At 37.9% G+C, this 25,683-nt stretch overlaps 1 protein-coding gene across 1 annotated transcript in view; it reads right to left on the minus strand.

Annotated features, from left to right (window-relative positions):
- Positions 1-25,683, minus strand: part of luzp2 (leucine zipper protein 2) — a 165,115-nt gene that overhangs the window by 22,400 nt on the left and 117,032 nt on the right. The window contains exons 6-9 of the mRNA XM_042414264.1: positions 17,187-17,249; positions 5,722-5,784; positions 1,704-1,778; positions 763-930 (exon numbers count right to left, since the gene is read on the minus strand). Coding sequence (XP_042270198.1) covers positions 763-930; positions 1,704-1,778; positions 5,722-5,784; positions 17,187-17,249 — 369 coding nt within the window. The remainder of the gene's footprint in view (positions 1-762; positions 931-1,703; positions 1,779-5,721; positions 5,785-17,186; positions 17,250-25,683) is intronic.

Genomic DNA, 25,683 nt, shown 5'->3' on the forward strand with positions numbered 1-25,683 from the left:
TACTGTCAAATAAATGTTTTTGTAGTAGTTGCAGGTTTTATTCATCAAATGTTAGACTTGTGTATTTTTTTTAACTAATCCCAACTTCAACAAATGGATGAACCTTCATTATCAAAATGAAATAAGCAGTAATCATGATTTCATTACTAGAAACGCATGGTAAAATGACTAAAAAAGATGAGTTTTTGTTTATAAATATTCTTATGACTTAGAAATGTGCTGCCTGATTAGAAAAACTGATTAGCTTTATGATTAGAAAAAAAGATTAGATAGTGAAACAGAGTGCCTCCACTTGATTCATTTATTCACTAAAACAAATTATATTTTTTTGGTGTGTGAAGTTACAAGAAGGGAGTGGTATTTTTTATTGAACATTTAGTGTGCTTTCAGTGATTTTTAAGCCATTTCAAAATCAAGAAGAGATGTGACTGTTGCAACCACAATGAATGAGAATTAAATGGTTTTCAGGGTTCAGGGTTTCAAGGCTTTATAAGGCGAACAATATAACTACCCCACAGTGTATAAATGCTAGAAGTGAATGCTTGTCTTTGTGACACCTTTGCAAAGCACATATTGATGCATTACAGTGAGACATACTGTTAGTTCAAGGACAGCAGGTCCTCATCTACAGAGGATGTCTGATAGACTGAGCAGATCACTCGACCGATGTATTAAATACAAAAAGGTTGGATTTTTACAACACCCAGGCTTTCTTCTGAATAAACATTAAATCAGATGGAACTGAGTGGAATACAGAATTACCTTGGCATGTGGCTGCTGAAAGGTGACTCTTGAGCTGTTGATGAGTGATGAGTATCTGAACAAGTGGGTGGGGGAGGTGGGAAATCTGTGACTGCTGCTGGGCTGGTTTTGCATGACAGCTGAGAAGCAGATGTGAACTGTGTCCTTCAGCGCCTTCAGCTGAGACTCCTGTCCCCAAACAAGATTACACACACAAGAAGATTTTTGAATCCCTCCATTCCTCCTTCAATGCATCCACATGAGAAACTTACTTAAGCATTAAGCCATGGGAGGCCAAGCTTTAAAGGGACTTTAGTCAGCTAGGAGGCATCGTTAGGCAAGACATGAAGCGTTACTCACCAGAGTAATAAAAAAGAAAGAATGCTCAAAAAATCATTTACTTTTAATCAATATTAATAATAGAATGATTGGTTTAATTATTTTACAACAGCGTCTGATGTCAATACTACTGAGCTGAGCACCAGAACTATGTGTTTTCCTAATCAGCTGTTCTCCCCATGCATTTTTAACTCATCTAACTTGCCCCCAGTCACAGTGTGTCATATAAAAATAACATTATACCTCATAAATTAAAGCTGCTGCATGTGTTCAACCTGCTGAAGCTAAACCTTTTGAAAATGCAGACATCCTCACAAAGGAGAATATTGCCATTAAAATATTTCTTTTAGGAGTTATTTTACCTTTACCCCTACCATTCAACCTTCAAATTCTACTTTCTAAAACATGGATTCATACTGACTGATATTACTACGTATACTTTATTCGTTAAATAATTCAGCTGCTGTTTCTCTATTCAGCATTTGACATTGCATGATTTAAATGGGTCACAGACAAGATAAGCTAAAAGTTAAAAAAACCTGCAAATAAAGAAGTGTTACAAAAGTATGATACTTACAGCGAGAAAAAAAAAAGTTACCCCCCCCCTTTTCCCTCGTATTCACCTTGTCGAGTGCAGTCTTCTCCAGTTCTTCCTTGGCTATAGTTAACTTGTGCTCCAAGTCCATTAGCTGCTGCCCCTGCAGAAAGACATTACTTTTAAATCAGCTCAATCCTCTTTGTTCTGTGCAAACAAAGCATTTCTTCATCCCCGTCTTGTCTCCCCAGCACTATCAATAACACAAATCTATAGCACAAAGGATTGAGACTCCTCTCTATTATTCTGCTGATCATCACTTTTGTCCTGATTTTTCAAACCTGTATTATGACAATCCGCACACACACACACATACTCATACACATTGATCGAGCACTAAACCTTGTGTACCTTATATGCTTTTAGCACTTAAATAATCCGCTGTGTCTTTTACCAGGAGTGTACAGGGATCTCAGAAACCTTGCTGTATTACGTTGATAAGATCTTTTTTATGATTTTAGTGCTAAAATGCTTTGGTGAATAAGCCTTTTGTAACATAGAAAACTGTAGCATCCACATTACAACTGAAAAAGGTCAGATCTGTCGTTTAGACAGAAGAAAGGTTTAATCTTTACCATTAACGGGAACAGACCCAGTGAAACCATCAAACCCCTTAATGAGCTTCATTGCAAGAGTTTAATCCCTGAATAGTACAACACACACAAAAGACTCTTTTTTGGTAAATGAGCCAATATAAGTCCATATAAGGATCAACAGAGCTCCCTGATGGGTCGTTTATTATTGATCAATTCATCAGTAAAAAGAAAGAAACTTGTTTTAGGATCATTTGCATACAGTCTGTGTAAAACTGACCACGAGTCATTAACTTTTATTTGGATGTCTTTTACTGGCCTCTCATAATCATAAACTGTATGGACTTGCATTCTGACACACCCAAGGTCAGTACGCAACAAACAGCATCCACAATCTCTGGAGAAAAGTGTATTCAAAGAAGGGTGATGAGGCTGATTGATGGTTTTTAGTGAGTTTTATAGACTTATGCGCTACCTCAGTGGGTTTTGTGACACTGTGGGGACACTTGGCATGTTCATCTCATTTTCATCTTGATTTCTGCCAGCAAAATTATGAGTAATTTTAATGATGAACATCTCTGTCACTTCTACCACTCAGCTGAAACGATGTTTAAGTTTTGCCTGATGGATGAGTCATACAGTGACAGTCAAGGACAGAGCAGAATTCACCACTATGGGTTTTCAAAGAAGCCAGAGAATCAGATCTTTCTCTCAGAAGGTCTTTACAGGGAGTTTGAGATGATTGCACAGTCATTTGTAGCTGTCGGGCTGCGCGCGAGAGGGAATCCTAAAATAATAAAGTTTGAGCAACGGTTCTTTAATCATGGACACAAAGGGTTGTATAGTTTATCTCTGTGGCAAATGAAAGGCATAAGTATTCACTAGTGTTTGAATTTTTTCAGCATACTGAAGGTTACTGATAAAAAAGACAATTCTAACCATCCAATTTCAAAGAGACTGGTGACTTTTTATCATTAGATTTTTGCCATTAGAATAATGTTTGGGCACATTATAATATGATGTTACGAAAGGCCAAAAGAATACATTTAGATTTATTTTTTCTCCTTGAGTTTTTATTTGAGTGTGTTTGAATCTAATCATGATAGATATTACCAACGCCAAATGTTTGGACTTTGCCTTATTAGCAGTAAGAGCTGCCCAGAATACTTTGATGAAGCAGTACAAACCAACACAAAGTGTAAAGTACAGAGGACTGAATAATCATGAGTCCAAGCTGCACTGGCTCACAAGTAAATAGAAGAAGGCAGCCTGCTCTTTGTTTGCCTTCTTAAGGATACAAAGACTTTGTGTGTGTGTGTGTGTTTGTATGTACATACATGCGGGTGTGTAGCATTATAGTAGAGAGCCATTACATCCATTACACAGTGCATCATCAGTGGAGAGTCCTTTGAGAACTGCGGCCGCATGGCCACTGACCCAGAAATGCTGACTTTCAGGGTTAGCGCCTCCAAGTATAAAGCTCCATATTTCTGGGCAGAGTCCATTATAGAGGTGTGGGGTCAGTGAGGTACTAGCCTCTCTGTTAGACGAGGCATGCAACTACATCAAGCCATCATTTTTCTTTTTTTTTTTTTTTAAAGCTGTTGGAGAAACAGCTCTAGGGGTAAATTTAAAAGTGGACTGACAGAGAGAAGAAGATGTGAAGGCTCGAATATGGCTCCTCTGCCAAAAATATTGTCTCACAGGGGAAATGCAGGGAAGGCACTGTCTATTCCTCTAAAGTTTTTAATGTTATGACTGAGCAAGTGAAGGGGAACCTGCCTGTGTATAGTGTTTACAGTTTAGTACTGGGACTGTTGTGGACTCAAAGAGTTGGGTCGCTTTTAAAGTTGTCCTTCAAAACTGAGGATTATTAATGGAAAATTATCAAGTGAGGAAAACACTGACATTACTGGCTTTTTTCCCTGATACTCAAGGTGCATCTGCGCTATTGCATTTTGTCAAAAAAATACCCTTTTCTGTTATTATGGTTTCACAATCTTATCTCTTTCTTGGCTATATCTATCAGTCCTAAAAAGGTTATATTGGCTCCTAAGATAAAATAATTAGGTTTTGAAGTTTCTTGTCTTTGTTCTGTCTCCAGTTTTTTGAGATTGCTGTATCTTTGTGTACTGTGACATTGTGCTGTAAAATGCACTTTGATATGGTACAACAGCCGTCATAACCAATTCAATTGCCTCCTGGTCAAAGTGCCTTGACTGACATCCCCCCTGTGAGGCTGATGACATTTCTGTATCTTGAGTGACTCGTCCCTACTTCCTGCTCCCTCATTCCCCGCTGGGCTTTTGATCACAGCATACGTATGAGGGATACAGATGAGTTTTCAGGAGTAGCCCAAGGGATCAGGGGGAGGGGGGGCTTGGTCTGAGGATGTATCATTTCCCTCTGACCTTTCCATCTAAAAAAAGCGGCAGACTTTCTGTCATCTCTCAAAGATTGCTGCTTTTACAAGACAAAGACTATGATCAAATTAGCCTTATACTTATACTGCAACAGCAAATCACCAGAGAGCATAATGTTTTAAAGGTCCACATGAAATGTCTGCTGACATTGAGCAATAAGGTTGTTTTGGGTAGGTGACTGATGCAATTTAGAGACAACGATTTATGAATGGTGACATCAAACAAACAAGTCAATGCATCCATCATTCACAGACTAGAAACAGAACAAGAAACAGGACATCCAGGAACAATATATTCAGACTTTCAGTTTGAAGTATAAAATTCAGCCTGTGACAATTAAATTTTTTTTTAATTAATTTATGTCAGTATTCTGTCTGACACGGGTTTAGGAATGATTGGTCTGAAGGATCAAAACATACACTCAAGAAATGGCATCATAGGGCACTGTGGCAGAAATGTCGACTGACATTTTAACACTGCAAACAAGGCCTGAAAGGTCAGCCCCTGTACCAGTAAATGCCAATAAGCATTACGTAAGCACTCAGATCTAAAGACATTTAGTCCTTGCAATACAAGGGGTAGTGCAGTATGTACGGGTGGGCAACAATACTAAAAAAATTCTTGTTTGCCACTGTTTATATTGTGTTTGCAGAGGAAGTATGTGAGGAGGAGCCAAATTTCTAATGCCCTGTAATATGTGCTACTCACTGAATTATAGCAATACATGCTGTCATCTGTAATTTGTGTCTTGAAGATTCCCTTATATGATCTAATGCATAATTCTGTTTCAGCTTCATCCGCAGTTGTCCATATCATTTATCAACATACATTCCATGATTGAAGAGGATGGGAAGCATCTTGCCGAGGGGAAAACAGAGTACAGGACTTAACTGTATGTAGACTAAGCATTGACCAATTGACTTTGCAGGCCTCTGTCTTGCTGGAAGGGACTTTGTAATTGCAGGCTAAATTAATTGGAGTACCTCCTGTGATGGGATCATCCTTTCAAGGTGGTCTGAAGTACCTGTTTACCACTGGTCTGGAGCTACTATAAAGCCCACCCCCCACCCTCCGTTCACTTTGAGCTTACCTTAAAAATTAAATCCTTTTTCCCGTACCGCAGTTCTTTCAGTTGAGCCTGGATTTTTTTGGACTGCAAGGGAAAGATAAGGAAATAAGTGTTAGCTTATTCAAATAGCGAAATTGGTTTTAGATCACGTAGCAGGATTCTGCCAGCTGCAGCAGAAGACTCCTTTGTGAGTGTTCCCTGGGCAAAGCTCTGACTTAAAGGAAGGCCCTACTGAGAGGAAGAAAATATCAAATCTCCCCTTCACTGAACTGCATAGTCCACACAATGATGCAGTCATGCACTGGCTTCTTGCCCACTGTCTAAACCTGAATTCTCACTCCCACTACACACATAACTGCCGCCACACACATCAGGGTTCCTAGGTTACGATGGGCTCACGCTTGTTATCGGTAAGCAGGCACACACACACACACACGCACACACACACACAGACACACACAAACGCAGTTCTTTGCTGCCACCCCTAACACACAGTGACCAGCTCTGCCTGACATCCACTCTGCTGCTCCACATCAGTAGGCATAAGGAACACAGAAGCTGCCTCCTAGATAGCTTGATACATCACCGTCCTCAAAGCTATATGTGAGCAAGAACACTGAAAGCCTCCACATGGGACTCAGCAGCAGATCAGAGGGCATCTCTCCTGGTCCTCAGTGACGTTGGAAGATGTTTATATGGATGGTTTTCTTACTGTGGGTATTGTGAAGCCTTGCAAGACTGTAACTGTGATTAATTATGCAAATAAAAGATCAATAGGCGACTCTATCATATTTTAGTCATTGCAAGAGTCTATTTGAGCTATATGTGAAAATCATATGAAAGAATATTCCTGTTGTGATGTAAAATTCCATATTATTTAATTAATATTTAAACTCTCTCTAAGACAAATATACTACAGATATTTTGACAATTAGTATCTCTATTTGTCAACCTATCTATATCCATTCCTTCCAGCCAATCTATACCTCCTTCTTTTTACTTATCTGTCTGTATCTCTATTCTACTTATTTACATCTTCTTCTCTCTATTCGTAACTGTGTTTCCATCCACTTGGTTTATGCACATTTTCAATTTGTTCATAAAAAAAACCTGGGTGGAAACACCAGAACAACAAATAAATAAAGCATGCAACTTAGACATCACACAAGCTTCAGGTCAGATAGCTTCAGGTCAGATCCGCATGGACTGATGAAAAAAAAAAAAAAATGAATACATGAAACAAACATAAATGCTATATTTCAGTTGTTTGAGGTTTGACTGCCGCTCCTTTTCTTGCACCCTTTTCTAATGCAATGGTTTACTGGCACCGGACTGTAGAGTTAGTGCCACTGACGAAGGTTACAATAACCAAGTTCTATTAGTTCTATGGGCACTGCTCCCCTCCAATCACACGCATGTATTCGCCCACTGAACTTTGCATGTAGCCGTCCAATCAGAACGTGCCTACCAGAGTATATAAGGCAGCGTGCCCGCTATCCAACATCCCACAACCTCTTCAACAAGCTGTGTAGGAATGGCAGGGCCTGTAGGTCAAGGGCTCTGTCTGTGTTAATAGAAGTAAGGCTACAATATCATAACCTTCATTCTATCTCACACAGGCTCAGGAGCCCAATGAATGAACGCCTTACAGCATCATAACATCCAAACCAGCCCCACTGATCCTGACTGGCTAAAGGTTAGTTGCCACAGCCGACCTACTTCTATAGCCTAAGCTGCCACAGAGGAGAGGTAGGGGGCCCCAGCCAACCCAGATGGTATACCACTAAACTGGGTGAGGCCCTGGCCTAACCTCGCAGGGGTCTACTGTCACACAACAGACCTTCTGCACACCTTATTCCCTGGGTTATCCAGGAGCACTGGAAAAATGTAGGTGTATCATGCCCAGAGGGGGGTCAGCTTAAACACAGCTGACACACACACACACACACACACCTTCTTCACCAGTCTTGGGTTAATCCAGCATGCACAGACTGTGAAAAGGAGCCCACATGTGGGCAGACTCGCTTTTCGCTGAAGAGAAGAGGATGATGGACAGCAGGCATACTGCCTTATATACTGTGGGCTCCACACATATTCTGGTAGGCGCGTCCTGATTTGGCGGCTACGTTTATGCAAAGTTTAATGGGCAAATATGTGCATGTGATTGGAGGACAGTATTACTCATAGACAGTGGACTCTATAAGTGCCCAAATTCTGTTGTTCCAGTTTCTTAAATGTGAATATTTTCTTGTTTCTTTAACCTTCTATGATGGTAAACTTATGGTCGTGGACTGTTGGTCAAGACAAAACAACATTTGAGGGCATTATCTTGCACTGTGGGAAACAGTGATCAATGTTTTTCACCTTTTACTGACATTTTATAGACCAAACAACTAATTGATTAATCAAGAAAAAAATCAATAATGATTGATAATGAAAATAATTGTTAGTTGCAGCCCGACTTATCACAGACATATCTCCTTCTCTATCTATATCTCTATCTCTTATATCTCTATCGTTCTACCTGTCTATATCTCTTTCTTGATATCTGACTGTCTATCTCTATAAACCTCTCTCTACCTCCCTTCCAATCTACTTCTATCTCTATACTTCCTTGACACAGGCAGTAAACCTGTGACATGAGGTCTGATCTTTCACCAAAGCACACTGAATGATGAGGGACAAATTCCCTCCAAAGTGTATTTGACACTTGTTCCTTTTTTATGAGATTCTTTATCTTGTTATTACTCTTCCCAGGGTATTTCCATGTCCCGAGACACCCATATCTGTCTTGTGTAACTGGATTCAAAAATTGCACCCTGGGGCTCCTCATAAAAAATTGAGGTTAAATAAACACTGAGGTAACTTTAAAGAGGGCAAGCTATTTATATGATTTGGGATCGTTAAGTCTGTTTCACTGTGACCCAGGTCATGAAATCAAATGTTAACAAATTAATTTTATTTGTCTCAGTTAAGTGGAGCTTTTGGGATTCTACAGTAGCTGCTGATAGAATGAATCCTATTAAGAGGCTGAAGAGTCACACACTGTGGAGTGTTAACTTATAAATGCAAATATCTCAATTTCTAAATGCGCTGAGCTCTCAGAATTGCCAAAGCATTGGTGTATTATTTACTCAGAATAAATTATGTGAGCTCTTCTCCGTTGCCCAGGAGAATCACAGCAGCATCTTAGTCTTGTTGTTCCTGATGGTTCAAAAAATCCCGCAAGGGTGAGACCTGCATTTCAAATTGTTAAAAACTGTACAAAATATAATGATGCAGTATTTTATAAGCTTGGTGTTGTTTAACTGCTGTCCCTACCTTTTAGAGAAGGGTATTAATAGTCATGAAACACAGGCAGAGCACTTAATGTTACACAAATATGTCTTTGGCACTTTTACTCTGCAAAGTTCATTATTTATTTATTATTAATGACAAGATCAAATGGAAAGACAGTGCAGTGTCAGGTTTTATTCTCGCGAGACCGAAATATATCCAGAGGCTGTTTAATATTCTCTAACTTGTTTAGTGGCAATTTAACCAACTTTGCTAACCTTGTGAATTAAGTACAAGTATGGACAGTCTTGTGTAGCTCTGGATAAATTGTTTTAAGTGCATAACAACAAATACATCTGGGAAAAGTAATCTTTTCAGTGTTTAAGAAGATAACAAAGTGGGTGTTTTGAATTTGCTAACCAGATATTGTAGAATTTACTCAACCCACAGAAAAAGCATTGATCCCTTAGCCATAGCTAAAACATAAAAATCACCTAACTGGAGTTGTATGTATATTTTAAAAAAATATGACAGCATCCAAATTATGTTTAATCTATTTTTGAAGCTTCACATGTCTGCCAACCTTCTTTGAAATACAACAGAATCCATGCATGAACTGTACATCCTTACACGTCTCTCCCATTTCTTTCCTGATCTTGACATGTTTTCTCCACTCCAGTAACATGCATTTTGTGTAAGTCCAATTACTAACACTTTTCTTTGATTGTTCTTTCATTTTCAGACAGCTTCAGTAACGTTGAGTTAAAGCTGAAGCCACACCATGCAGCTCTGGATCTAAAGACAAGGCTCCAAAAGTATGGCATAACAGCCTTTAAGGGTTTCTCATTATCCAAGTCCAAGTAGCCTACAGTATGTATGACACAGTGTGTGAGCGTGTCTTGAATTTGAAACATGGAGATCATTAAAAAAACAAAGCAAAAAAAAAAAAAAAGTGAGAAACAAACAGCAGTACAAGGTTTAGTTCAGTTTGGTCACGAAGCAAGTTAGCAGGTAGATGAGAATAATGTCTGATGTCTTTCGAAAGTTGTGTTCATCGTTTGTCAGTGTACAATAGTTGTCAAAGCTTTATTTCTTGGAGGACAACTAACAGTACACACAGTAACGCTTTCATTGTTACTGAAAAAGATAGATAGCAAAACACCAGTTTACTTTTGACAAAACAATTGATCTGTTTTGTATGTACTGTCTGGGCCCATAACTCAATGTACCATAAATCCTCCTTGTGAGAGGACAGCTCCACAGCCCCACATTACGTAAAAGCAGATACAAATAGGTGACATGACATCACATGGTGGTTTTAGGTGAGGTGAAAGGGTGTCCAGAAATCCTTGCTATACATCTGCATCTAACTCGCAGCAGGAGTACAGCAGCATCACAGACCTGCTACGTCTCCTTTTCCATTTAAACAGATTGCCCTATTTGTGAAGTGTTTCTGATTGGCTGAAGCATATGAGCTGAGGCAGACCAGTGGCTGGCTGGAAGCCAAAACGTACTGACTGAAGTATAAATTTTTTCAATCGTTTCAGTCAGGGTAATCTGATTTATTCAATGCGGATAGTGAAGTAGAACAGCATAGTAATACATTTGTTTTATTTAAAGGATCTGCTCTTGTATGTGCCCTGTGCTCATAACAAATTGTATTGTAGGGTACATCAGTGAAGCGCACAACATCTTCCAAAACAACATGTTATCAAAGCAGTTCAACATCAAACATTCATATCAGTAGTATTCTTTCTTTTGGTTTCTGATTCCTGGATGAGACCTTAGCTGTTCTAATATTACGTGGCGTGTAACCACATAAATGTCATCTCTTTGCTGTTTCTCGATAGGACATATAAAGTAATATGATGCTTGGAGATGCACACAGGGTGAGACGAAGGGCCATAAATGATGATGGCCATGTGACAGACACAGCTTGTCAAAATGTCAATGTTATCTATCTCCATCCTCATATCAAACCCAAACCTAATCTTACCATATCCAATCTAATTCATAAACATAACTCATCTCACAACTAAAGATTTTCATTATAGGGTAATCTGCCAATCATTTTCTCAATTAATGAATCAATTGTTTTGTCTAAAAAATGTCAGAAAAAAAAAGAAAATGCCCACCACAGTTTCCCTTAGCCCAAGGTGATATGTATCTTATGTTTGGTGTTTCCTTATCTGAACTGATGGTTCAAGGACAGAAGGTGTCGTATGCTGTACAGATGAAAGAAAGCTTCTTGAGGTAAATTTGTGATTTGGGATAGTGGGCCATATAAAGAAGATTTACTTGACTAACTGTTTCAGCTCTAAACATGACCATTTTTAACTACATATCTAAAATTAAAAATAATATAACACATTAAGGTTGCAACTAACAATTATTTTCATTATCGATTCATGCCCACCATGACATCTTCAACAAGCTTGTTTTGCCAAAATAACAGTCTAAAACCTTAAGATATACAATCATATATGACAAAGAAACACAGCAAATTGTCATATTTGAGAAGCTGGAACCATAAATATTTGGCCTATTTGCTTGGAAATGGACTGAAACGATGAATCAATGATCAAAATAGTTGCCAATTGTCTTTCGATCAACTATTCGGTTAGCTGTTGCACCTCTATAACTCATTAAATCATGTGTAGTTTGAGTTCCCTGACTTTGTCCGAAGTGAGGACAGAAGCATGTGTAGATGTCGGGGAAATAAATCACTTGTGTGCAGTGTTACACTTTCTTTAGATAATGCAATAATAAAGAAGTTTTGTTATAATAAAATGTTTTGCTTCAGCCAGTTCAGTCAGGTAAGTGTGGCTTCTGAGTACTGTAAGACTCTCTCAGACACATCCAAAGTCTATTAATAAATGGAAGCAAAGAACATTTATTAAAATAACTGATGCTTCATTATTAAAGACTAGTGTGATCTCTTTCTTGGATCATTAATTGCCCTGAAATACACAAGATGATGATGGCATGCTGCTCTATTCAAAAAGCCCCTGTAGAATTAATTACATGAGGCCATTCACCTTGAAATCACTCATTACAGGGAATCCTCCCAAATCCAGCGTGTCATTTTTTATCTGCATGCGGTTCAGGTTACTAGATGTTTCCATTAAATCCTGATGCAAGAATGAAATGTAATTCTAGGGCTGAAAAACTACTATGTAACAACATCCCTCATCCAAATGATGGCTGTGCAGCAACGCTATAAATTTGACAGAATAGAAAATAGGTGATAAATTCATGCTCTTGAGGAAAATATGCGCAACAGATTAAATGGCATCTCTAATGCCATGTGTCCCTCCCCTTCACTGAATGGTCTTTACCTTGACATTGACTCAGTTTTCTGAGCTATCAGATCTTTCCCCTGAGGACATCACCGTCTGGTTCAGAAAGGTTGACATTTTTCCAATGAACCAAATAGGGAGCAAAAATAGCCAGATATATACTGTATAGTATGCAGCAGAAGTTTCAGTGGCAATCTGGGTTGCACAGACCTATTAAGTTTCTTTTCCAATTTAAATGGACTGCTGCATTTGTGAAGTGTTTGTGATTGGTAAAGTGAACGAACACACAGCTGAGTCAGGCCAGTGGCAGCCTGCCAGTGAGTTTCCTGACTGAACTTTCACATTCATACGGTCATACATGTCTGAACATTGACAATTACACTATTGTCTTTCCAAACAGATTTGGAGATACATAAAATAAACCTGACAAGGGGAAGTACTTCCATCTATTTTCCTGTGAAGAGAAATCCATCCTCAATTAACCATCTTTGATCTTTTGAAATCATTTTAGTGCAAACAATGACACATCACTGGATTGTTTTCACTGATGCTATGGCAATACAATAAAGATTTTTATTAGCCTTGTCAATTATGTTATAAAGCAGCAGGGAATTGAAACATGAAGCACACTGCACCTATAACAATATATTTATAGGTGCAACGGCATTTTAATTTAATGTAATTAAACATATGACATATTTGTTAGTATTGAATTTACATAGTTAGCTCCTTGATAGCAGTGTAAGCAGTTTGCTACTGTTGTGTTAGAACCCTCATATCTGCAACTGACTGTTCTATAACCCCCCCAAACAGCAACAGTCCAACAGCTAACCAATAGTAATTAGACCCTGCATGTCTGTCAAGCTTTGGATTTGATGTTGATGTTTGCTAAACTCACAGGTTTGTCCTCATCCTAAAAGTATTTTCTCTTGTAATGTTACTGAAAATGTTGAAACTAATTGTTTGAAAATATGAACAATAAAGCATAAATCTAACATCTGTCTTACTTGTCTAAGTACGTAAAGTAAGCAGCCATATAGGGTCATGTTGAGGATGCCGACTTTTTGCCTGGAAAATGCAACTTAAGCCTCAGTCTTTAGTGCAAGGTCACATCTGTAGGCATCATTCAAATTTTAAAGACCCTCTTACAGGGTTCTTGTTTTAAAAGAGGTCAAGTTGAAATATTAAAAAATCAGCCAGAGACAGCATTTTTAAACAACTCATTTAGCTAAAGTTAGCTTAATTTGGTTCACATGGTAGTTCATCAAGTGCTGCTATTCTTGCATTGTGTAGTCTAAAATAATAAAGCATAAAGAGCAAAAAAAGGTTAATAGATTCTACTGTAACAGCAACCATACAACCTTCTTGCCAGTGTGGTTTAATATGTAATTTCATGTCTTTTTAGCTGAGTAGTTTTCACAGCACAACATGGATTAAGAGCACAAAGCTTGATCCTCCACCTCACATACCAAGAAAAGCCAAGCTCAAGTTAAAGCAGCTTTCTAAAAACGATTACCACACCAAATGAAATATATTCCAAAATACAATGCAGGAATTCCCAAAGCCAATTTTCACAAGACGAGAACGCAAATCACACATAGAGGAAATCTGCTGTTTACTCATACAAAACCTTAAAATGTATCACATGTGACAAAAGAAGCTTATGCTTGGAAACTTTATCCAAGGCCAAGTAAAAAAGATCTGGTCTAATCTCAGTTAGGGATTAATCTCTGATGTTCCCAATACTCTGAGGAGATCTTAATTGAAAAGGTTTGAGGGTAAACATACTCTTAAATGTTAATCTACTTTCAGGTGGGTGTCTGCTGTCATGACCTGAATATAATTCAGTGAAAAGTGCAATAGGTTAGTAAAAACCACTCACACAGAGCACATCGAAATTTACACCCCATTAACAGCCGATATGTTTGAGTAAGCACATGCAGATTCCTTAGCAACAGACAAACTTGTAATAGAAGAATGTTGTGGCAATTGTTTTTCACTTTAAGTATCCATCTCTTTCTGTCAGTCTACAGTAATTACAGTGTTATTACTGGCACAGTCTGTGACCTTTCCCCTTTCAAAATAAATAACTTTCCAGGATTAAAGTAGAGGCATGGATAAAAGTTCCCCTCTCTGATTTATTTCAATGTTTATAGCCTCCCAAGGGAATTGTAGACAGTGACCTCCATCTACCTGTGTTCAAGAAAATTCCACTACCTACTTGCTCCCTAAAGAACCCAGTCTACTTGCCTTGATAGCAGTTCTGCAGAAATAATCAGGAAGGCAGCGAACCACTAGACAAGAACACAGCTCGGTGTTAAAGAGTACAGAGAATAAGATATCAGCAGCTACAAGCAAAAAGCCATATTCAAGTGATATTTTTATAATTTCCCCTTTGCTGTTCCTAGGAAAATTCTGGCTCAGTGTAGAGTGAGTGACACAATGGCTTGGAAAAGTGTAAGTAGTGAAAAGTCAGGGATATTCAGCTGGGAGATTTGGAGCAAGAACGAGGCCTGGAATTTTTTAAGACTAGTTTCCTGTGTGTCAATAGAAACTCAAGGATAACTTTAATGTTGGAGCAGAATGGGAGTCGATGAACAGCCCCTCAACATCAAAAGCTACAAAACACAAAATTCTCTTTGTGGATCTGTGAACTGTGGTGTGCATTTAAATCTGAGTCATTCAAGGCTTTAGTCTATCATTACTGATGATGTCAGACTGATTCTAGGTATAAGAGGAGAGTCGGTCTGCCTAGAAAACACTCATCTACCGCGCAGAGTCCTGTCATTCTCATGCAAGAAAAATAATACTCATACACAACCTTCAATTGATCAGTGAAGTTATTGTTGCAGTGAGAACGGATGTTATTGGTTGTAATGAGGCGGCAGTGCTGAGGTGTTACCTGATTATTAAACTAATTCCATTAAATAGCTTTAAGATAAATCTTTTTCTTTTCATTTATCCTTGTTCCTTCAATAGTAACTTGGACAGCTACATGTGCCTGAGGATACATGCAACTATATAATGGCTATGCAAAATAAATACTGAAAGCTGACCGGTCATGGATAATGTAACTGTTAGTTTTATTTTGATTTTGGTGGACTTAGCTATTTGAAACTCGGATAAACAGATTTGAGGTCCTGTGGCACTTGATGCACAACAGAGAGCCTCCTTTCTAAGCTAACCTCTGCTGCGCTAGCTTCAGCTTGAAAATGTATTTTCCTAGAGCATGGTGAACAGTTTTCAACAACTCTTCACTGGACCAAGATTATATTGTGATTATTAAACTAGCATTCAAAAACTACAACTCATGAATCTAAGCCATATGTGAACTATCACAGCTGTAGCTGACAAACGTTAAAAGAATAACTGTTGTTTAAAGTTATGAGGGGCTCAAATCGGAGATAGAATATTGACATTATCATCTTTCAGGTTTCCAGAAAGAGCAATGAAAGAAAGAAGAAATCTATGGGAAACTACGCTAAGAACCTCAGGTGCGGCAGGCAAATTAAGTCATTTGAGAACATGGATCAGTATTTCAAGGGCACATATATTATTCTGAGGGTACAGATTACTAATTTAAGAGACTCAAATATCACAATTTCTCCTATGATGCATGCCAGGCTCCATAATTGCTTATAGGGCTGCAACTAACGATTATTTTCATTATTGATTAATCTGTCAATTACTTTCTTGATTAATTGATTGGTTGTTTGGTCCAGAAAATGTCAGAAAATGGTGAAAAATGTCAATTACTGTTTTCCACAGCCCCAAGTGATATGCTCAGATGTCCCGAGCAACAGTCCACAAACCAAAGATATTTAGTTTATTAGCATAGAGGACTAAATAAATCAGAAAATATTCACATTTAGGAGGCTGAAGATAATTTGGAATTTTTCTTCATAAAAATGACTCAAACAATCAATCGACTAACAAAATATTTGGTGATTAATTTAATAGTTTGCAACTAATCATTGCAGCTCTAATTGCTTGTCTTACTGTAAAAATGGAAACTACTAACAATGGTTCTGCCATTCAAAAACCTTGGTATTGTCCTCTGTGGCACTGATCAAACAAGCCTCAGCTGCAAGTTTAGTCCAGGGTCTTTCTAAAGAAGAATCTCCATTTTGATGCCAGGGTTGCCATCTGTCAAGCAGCATGCGTCATCAGACACACTATGTGTAAAAATCTGAAGTACAGCAAATTTTTGGAATCACTCGCTGCAGAACTACATAGCTATTGAGCCTACAATTACTCAGCACCAACTTCACTGACTCAGACATATCATCAGGATGCCCGCAGGACCCACTGACTTATACGATCCTGCATGGCTAAATTACGTTAGCATTGGTCAGCAGGGAGGCAAAAGCAGCAGTTCAAAGCTCAGCTCAAGGCTTCACTAAGGCTGTAAACCTGGTGGACGCTGCTGACTGGAACAACTGGAAGCAGAGCTGAACGAGGAAAAGAAAAAAAAAAGTAGGTGACAGCAAAAATGACACAGTGGAAATATACTTGCCACTGCTTTCACTACAACCTGAGTTCCTTAGATTGCACTGTACAGCCATCAAACAGCTTGCTGTTAGAGAGATTCTAAGATTCACCAGACAGCCAAAACCAGGCAAGATTGTGTTTTCGTGCGAGTGAGAGATTTTGAACCTTTGAGGTCTGTCACCACATACAAGTAGCACCAAAAATGTCTTAATAAGTGTTACAATCAATGTAAAGAATTTACTATAATTTCAAGGAAAAAAACAAAATAAAATGTACATATATCCTCAGATTATTATAAATTGATTAGAGATAATCACTTTGCATTTCTCAATTAAAATTTGTATTTTGTTAACATGGCTTGCTCACTTGAATAAAATTTCTTTACACAATGTATACAATGTACTAACAGAAAATCCTTACCTCTTCGGCATAGGCGTCACAAAGTTTGTTTCCCGAGAGTAGTTTATTTTTCAGGCTCTTGTTCTGAAAAAAAAGGAAAGAGAAGATGATGTCATTGGTGTCTGTCTCTTGTGTTCCTCACTACATGCTCTTTTACAGTTTTTGTTGCTTTATAAAAATATGACTGCCTCAGTGGACCTCAGTTTCTCAGGCAGGGCATTTGGCTGTGCAGGACTGCTGACAGCGAGTGCTTGTATGCCTCTCGATCTCAGATTGGTGTTGAGGAGCAGTCAGGAGTGCCCTGTCTGAGGATCAGAGAGTACACTCAGGCTCATAGGCATCTAAAAGGTTAGAAATGTAGCTCAGGGCCAGACCCCCAATGAACTTTAAACGTGATCAGTAAACTCTTAAAATCCTTTGACTGGCAGCCAGCAGAGAGAGGCCAAAATAGGGGTCATAAGGTCTTGTTGTTTGGTGCCAGTTAAGATACTCGCAGCAGTTTTCAAAACAAGCCGGAGACATGGGAGTGATTTCTGACTTGGAAAGGAATATAGTCAGTTACATTAATTTACATGAGATGTGTTAAAAGCATGAATAATCATCTCCAGGTCACACAAGGATGTATAATATTTTTAGTCTTAGAAACATTTCTTAGCTGTGAAAAGCACAACTGCAGCTCTTTCATAACGAGAGGGCTCATAACAAAAACCTAATTTCTGAAGCCAGAAATATTTGATAAATATCTAATTTTCTAATTTTTCTAAATTACACATTCAGTACCCATGGTTAAACAGATAATGTCATACGTCCCTCTTTTTCCTCAAAGGTAAGGTCACCAGCAAAGATCCCACAAAGATTTCTGGTCACAGGCTTAGTTTAAGAGGCCACACTGTGATTTTTAGTACTAATGGAGTTTGAGTCTCCTGATTTAAGTCAAATGCATGACTGAATCTAGGTGTCATCTGTGTGACTGCAAATGATACAGCCAAAAGGGATCCTGTGGATCTCAGACAGGAGAGAATGGGACTTGAAGGTGGTAACAGCATTTTAAGAGAATTTCCTTTTTTAATTGACAATCTGTAAGTAAGAGTCCTAAACCAACTTAATGCTTAACCCAAAGCACACATCCAGATGTCAAGACGACCCAATGAAACAGCACAATCAACAATGACGAAAGCTGCACTGAGGTCCAAAAGAACTGAAATCGTACAGTCTCCAGCATCTGCAGTAAAGAGATGGTCATTACAGGATTCAAAGCTGACCATCTATGCTAGGATTTAAAACTAGAAATGTTGTTAAAGTGTAAAACAACAAAGGTACTTAAAAATAGTAATGCAGTGTACAGAACACACTGCATCATGTAGAATAATGTATATATGTGCATCACAAACTGCAAGATTGGATGAAACCTAGTGAGGCCTGACTGATGTTTTTTAGCAACCTAATGAGGAATCATTTTTGATAATGGTATTTTCCAAGCTGCAACATGTTCACTAACAACATATTACATTTGTTTTCCTGTGGCAACTTAAGTAAAAATTATGTTTAGTTTGTGGCTCTCAAAGCACTGTGTTAAGCAAATACTGAAAAAGTCAACAGTGACATGAAGCACAAGACAGAACATGTTTACAAAGTTTAACTGAAATCATGATCTTTCCCAAACTTTAACCAGGTTAAGGGTTTTTCTTGTCTAAATCCAACCATGCGTAAGACTCAGTGATATCAAAAAAGTTTTGGTTCACTGTTGCCACTGAACATAATCCAGGCAGCGACTATGTTTTTGGCAAAATAAATAACTAGCATATAAACAGAATTTCCAGGAGACAGGTAGAGTACATTTGGAAGATGTGTGTGGTTGTGTCTGTATGCGACTGACAAACATCTTGGAGGAAGAAAGAAAATTGTCCAACATTGTGAGACCTTAAAAAAATAACAACAAAAAAGCCCTCTAAATTTACACTTTCACATATGAAATATTAAATTAAATGCGTGTATTTTGTTTTTATTGGGTGTGAAATGCGTCACAATAAAGGAACATATTAAATTGCTGTCTTTGTCTTATAACCACATCTACATCTTTATAACATATAGACACATTAGATGTGTCTATATGTAATATGTGGTTTATTGATTTATTTCTTTTTTGTACTTCAGCAAACATGTTTCATATTGCAATTGCTTTTTGGAATATCTGTCATATCAAAGATACGCTGTAACTGCAAAAATAAGGAGAGAAGCTACATGTCAACACTTTGCAATAGCTCCATTTTTTTTATCACAAGCTGTTTGATACACAAAAAGATGTTCAAGAAGATTCGATAGCTCAAAGTCCTTTCAAAACGTCAATGTGTGAGTGTTTTTTGAAGAGCTGGGAAAAATGGTTGCAAGGAACACAGAGGCTTAAGACATTTTGAGGAGCTGTGGGATCAACAATGAACTTAATAGCTAAGGAAACATAAAGGTGACTCTGTAACATTGGGTACTGAGAGGAAATTACTGCCACTGTTCTGTAACTAAGCTTGTACCACTTCTGTTTATCTTAAAAAAACAAATGTAATTAGACACAACTTCATCATAGCGGCCAGTGGAGATTTCTCAGCACTTTTCATTGACTCAATAACACTTTTAAAATTCTTAATGAGTTTATCAATGAGCTAATTACCTGTAGTCAAGGGTCTATTCTTCAAACTCACCAAGCAATGAGAGCAATGAGAGCAATGAATATTCATTCACCAACTCTTTGTAGACTCTTTAGAAAACTCAATGACCAAAAACATCCTGAGACCCTGAGGAAGAAGTCAGCACTCGCTCTGCTTTTCCATATGTAACGCTGTATAAAAAAAGTGCATGCAACAGCAACTCCTTTTCCATGCTGGTTTTGCATATGAAGAGGCTTAGAGCGTGATCTAACAGACTTGATGTTGGGTGCCAGGAGGGTGGTCCTGAGCGTGCAAGACTGTGGAGTTGCTCGGCTTTTCAAAAGCAGTAATCTCTAAACTGTGCAGTGAATGAATAGACCACAAAACCTTATCAGAATGTTTGCTGTGTGGGAGGCAACGCTTGGAAGATCCACATGGGAGATGACAGTTCATTTCCACACCACTGTATAACAGTCAACATCACATAACAATTGTTTGGTATAAAGACCACACATTGCAACTCAATGAAAATAAAAAAAACCCTGATCAAATCAGCTTAATTCAAATATGATCTAGGATGTACTGTTTTGTTACAGAGAAAGGTTTTGATCCAACCAGAACCAAGAAATAAAGAACTAATATGGAAAATGATTTTTCAACTAAAAGTAAAATTAATTTCAATACAGGATTAACAAAATGGTCGAGGAAGGTTGTTTTAAAAAGGAAGCTATTTCTAAAATCTCTCCCTATTTAGTGTACAGTGCACTATATTAACACTGTCACTTTATCTGAGAGTCAACATTGTGACTGTGAAGTTCATGCTCTTTTCCGTGCCCTCAAAAAGTCACAATGTACACTACTGTCTGCTAAAAATCCAACAATGCAATTAATCACATTTTAAAGATGCAAAAATAGGCCTTTTTTATGGAATACATTTTGACATGTCACAGTAAGAAAAGCACAGGTGTTACTAATAACATTAATGAGGGCTCTGTTGTTTTATTCAAGTATCCCAGTAAGCTGGGAGAGCATGACAATCAGCCAGCATGCACAATACCAGTGCTTTTGCTTTTGAAAAGCACAGGTGGCCGATTACAGTCGCGATAAACTAAACAAAGACGGTTTATAAATGGCTCAAATTTACTGCTCACTGTAGAGTAAATTATTGAGTGGCTGTTTTTATTGGTTAAAACAGCAGATCTAACATGACAGATTGGGGGAACTTAAAATTAAGACTCATAAAAGCTTACAGTTGCATACTTTGGTTTTTTTTAAAAAATTCAACAGATTATCTATTAAAAATATTAATTTTTGCACCACATTTCAAACACTGTCAGGCATCTGTTCTGTCTACCTCAGTCTTGTCTCTGCTGCTTTAGAAGCAGTCTAAAGCTTTTGCAGGCTTTAGTGCAGGTGACTTTGTTTTTATTTCCATGCAGCAGGTTATGGCTTATAGATGGCACATTAAATTAATTTAAGTGGAGATAAAACATTTGGCTAATATGTTGCTGTGCTCTCATGATGGATCTGCCGCTAGATGTTGGAGACAGCTCAATGTCATTAGGTGACAAGTTGGCTATGAACCACAGGGACAGTTTGGATACAGAAGGAGAGGGGGGATGTGTATTAAACCAGCTGGCCCTTGACATAGGCCACCTCCACAATTTTCTCTCTCTGTGTCATGGCATAAACTGTGTGTATTGACAGAGCAATGCTTGATAGCAATCACTCATATCACAGCTGCACCTGTAAATAGTCAGAATGAAATATTTGTTTTATGTTTTCCACTTAATAGATATATATATTGTATATGTCAAAGTAGAATTAAAATATCATTGCCAAGCAGAGTTTATACTTTATAATTAGACTGATAAGAATACATTGAGTGCCATTAAGTACAGGCAGGCTGGTGGCAAGAACACAAGTCCTGGCAATTCCCAACATCAAAACTACAGTGTGCACCATGGCATTAGCAACTGATTGGGCCAATTTTTCCACAGTCAAACTAGAGGCCTCAGTGTACTTTGATATGAAAATACATTTGCTTCTGCATTACATAATTATTATTATTTGAAAAACAAAACCTTTGCAAACATGTTACTGAGGCAACATTAGTACTATAATTTAGCAGGCAGCAAAAGGCTACATTCAGTTGAAAAAGTGGCAGTTTCTCATATGTGGTACATTCTGGCCTCTGTTTTTCTTTGCAATACAGTGCTTACTCCCACACACACCTGTACAGTATACTGCATACTCCGGCACATACAGTACATGCACACTGAGCAGAGGTAATGAGCTGCTTGGCAGTTGTTTTGTGATTCAGTGAGGCAAAACTGGCCGAGTATCAATTCCAGACAGTTGCACCTCCTCTCGCCCCTACAGAGGGACCACCATTCGAGGACATGTAGAACTGGCAGCTGTCATAAAATGTGACGTAGCTTAGCCGCAGGACATACTCAGAGTGAAAATGAGATCCTCTGGAGCTTGTATGTCACAGTGCATTATGCAAAATGTGATACTCTGAGCTGCATGTCGTAACGTGTTATTCCTGGAGAGCTGTCATTCTGTGGACCAGAAAATAAAGGAACCATTTTTACATTAACACATTGCTCAGAAAAAAGTGCAACAGCGCACAAACAAATTCTACAAAATCTATCACTCTGTGGATTCCCCACTTTTACTTCTGATCACACACAGTAATGCTGGAACCCAGGTTTCTTTTAGATATGTGATGATTTAAATGCAAAATCAAATTCTTCCGAATTCTTCCTTATGATGATTGCACGATTGAAGAATTAAGTCTAGAGATGAAACTAACAATTAATCTATCAATTTTCCTGATCTATCGATTAGCTGATCTATAAAATGTCAGAAAATGGTGAGAAATCTCAATCATCTGTAGTCATGTCCCCCCTAAAATATTTTATTACAGAGGTGGCTTGGTCTGGGGGTGTATTTTCAGCAGCAGAGATGGTGCTGAATGATCATATAAATATTATAGGAATATTGTAGTATCTCTATGATCCTCTCACTCTTCTGTGACTACATGTTGCTACTTGTTACTTTGATCATGAAGGTGGCACTGCTGTACAGAGTATATAGGCTACAATATAGTATAGAATTGAGTAGTTATGGTATATAGTTTAGAGAGTATTATGGATTCAAGATGAAACTGACAGAAGGGCAGGACTGAGAGAAAAAGGTGCAATTACAAATCTGTCTGTTACTTCAGCACCATGGACAGTGCCATGTATTTATCAATACACAGCACAGTTAGCTACTGATATTTCAGAGCCATGGTTGCCATAGATTCTAACTTGCACAAAAACCTCAGTCAGATAAAGGATCAATGAGTCAGGCAGACTAGACTAACATATTCAACTAAATAACCCCTCTGCCCCTGCACTCTCTCTGCTACTAGGGGATGGAGAGGGGGGTGGCAGGTTAACAAGGGGGATGCATTTGGGTCATTTTTCTGACAAGGGGGATTGCATCCCCTCATCCCCCCTCAAATCGCCTACAGCCTGTTTCCCAAAGCCCAAATGCAACCTAAAATGTCATTTTTTTTCTCAACCAATAGTCCACAACCCAAAGATATTCAGTATTATCATAGAGGACTAAAGAAACCTGAAAATATTTACATTTAAGATGCTGGAACCAGACATGTAATGATTTCAGCCTTCAAAAATTGTCTGACTCAACTCAACCGAGTTATTTTCACACATAAAGTGCTGATATGTTGACAGCCCCTGAGTGTTGATATTTACTGTCCATCTAGGTCAACTTTCACACTACTCACCACATTAGTGTTGGATCCTTTTAGCCTTAGTGTAAAGTGTCAGAAACCACCTCCTCTGGTAACACTTTTTTATTTATTTCTGGTCATGTTGTTCCCACATTAACACCATGGAATGTGAATGTACTAATGCACACTTAACTCTGCCAGTTTTGTGCCTCAAACTATGTAATTTCCACTATTAAAATAGGGAGATCAACTCCCTCCCACACAGCCATGCACTACAAACTTAATAAAACAAAACAAAAAACACATCCAAGACAATTAAAAAACAACTAAGTGCAATGTATTTAGTGTTGACATTTTTAGTTATTTAACAAGTACAGTCACACTAGACATTGCATGCGCATTGTCTGACACCACTCAGGAGTGGTACAAGCGAGAGACTGTTGTCACAACATATTTCAGCTTAAAAGGTCAATAAGCTTCATTATAATGACACAGAAAAAAAAAATGACAAGATGTTTTTGCTTTAACGGCGTACATGTCTCAATTGTGAAAATATGACTTCATTATTCACGTCAATTAAAGGCTACAATGAACTATGCCCACAGACCAAAATGGACTCACAGCTTCTGGTGGAGGTCAATGAATGAAATCCACAGATAATGAAATGATTCTTTAAAATAAACATTTTCCCAGGGAGATGTTGTCACTACGGGTTCAATGTAGTTTTTAATGAACTTCTCAAAGATTTGATGCTCAGTAAGGCACTAAATAAAGAAATGACTCAATTTTCTAAATGCATCATGGATAAGGTCAAGTACATAGCCAGTGTCTGAATCTGTTCACACGTAGCCAGAGCAAGTGAACAGAAGCTTGTTGAATTGGTGCTGTGAGAGAAACACACTACTCTACTACTCTGTTTGGTGTACAATGGAACATTTTAATAACAGTACACATGTAGGTGCTAAATGGGAGCAAGTGAGGGAACTCTTGACACCTGCCTCATCATTTTGTTTATTTCATATAATAATTGAGGTACCACAACTTGCAGCACCTGTAAATCCTTTCTACTTGGTGAGTGTGCAGGCAAATTCAGAATTTACTGAGACCTTGAGAGTGTCACATAATTTCTGACTATGTAGAAATTGGTGTTATTCACTTTCTTGGGTAGCAGTGGTAGGGGTGATGTTTGATAATAATGTGGTGTAGAAAAGAGTCTCCCTTTGCTTTCTAGACTTCACTACATATGGACCTGGAAATACCGCCTTAAGACTCCAAAAGTGGGGCCAATAAAGAGGAATAATAACATTATGGACTATTTAAAGTATTTCAACTTATTAATTTATTCATGTGTACCATGAGGTTCTGGTTGGCTCCCAATGAATAATTATCATAATTATCTACTGGAATATTTTCAGTTGTCGAAGTATTGAAATTAATTATGGACCAAAGCCTTTTAAACACCAGTTGTTGAAAGCATTATATTGTTTTCCTGTGTCAGAGTCTGCGTGTAGCTCATTTCGATTAAATTCACAGGGTCATTCTCAGTAAAAGTTTCAACAAACTGTAGAGCATAACACAGAAGAAACTATTGAAAACTAGACAGTCCCCCACTGCGTAGAGTACAGACCCATGAAGTGGTTTCTAAAAAATTGTCATGAATTTAATCATTCGACAATACTTGCTGCTTAACTTTTCTGGTCTGTAAGTTTTAATGTGATTTATAAAATAATGTCTGTTAATTAAGCATCAATGGACTTTAGAAAAGAAACAAAAAGTTGGCTTGTCATTTAATATCAAATCCTACAACTGAATTATCAATTATTAACATTAAATAATGAGCAGGAACTTTCCTTCATGCTAATGTTTTCCTGAGTTCACTGGTTTATAAACTGATTTATGAATATCAGCCTTAGACATTTTATTTTTGATTCAACTGATTTGTTCCTTATAATTAAAAAAAATACATGAATGTAACAAAATACAAACACATTTTAGGGTCTGTCTATTTGACAGCCCTTATAATATATTGATGAGCACATTCAACACATAACATAATCAATTACATCACTGTCAGGAAAATCAAACAAGCTTGTCTGCTCTTTCAAAGACAAAAAAAAAAAGATACCGGCATTGA

The sequence above is a fragment of the Thunnus maccoyii genome, chromosome 1 (assembly GCF_910596095.1).
Source record: "Thunnus maccoyii chromosome 1, fThuMac1.1, whole genome shotgun sequence".
Lineage (NCBI taxonomy): Eukaryota > Metazoa > Chordata > Actinopteri > Scombriformes > Scombridae > Thunnus > Thunnus maccoyii.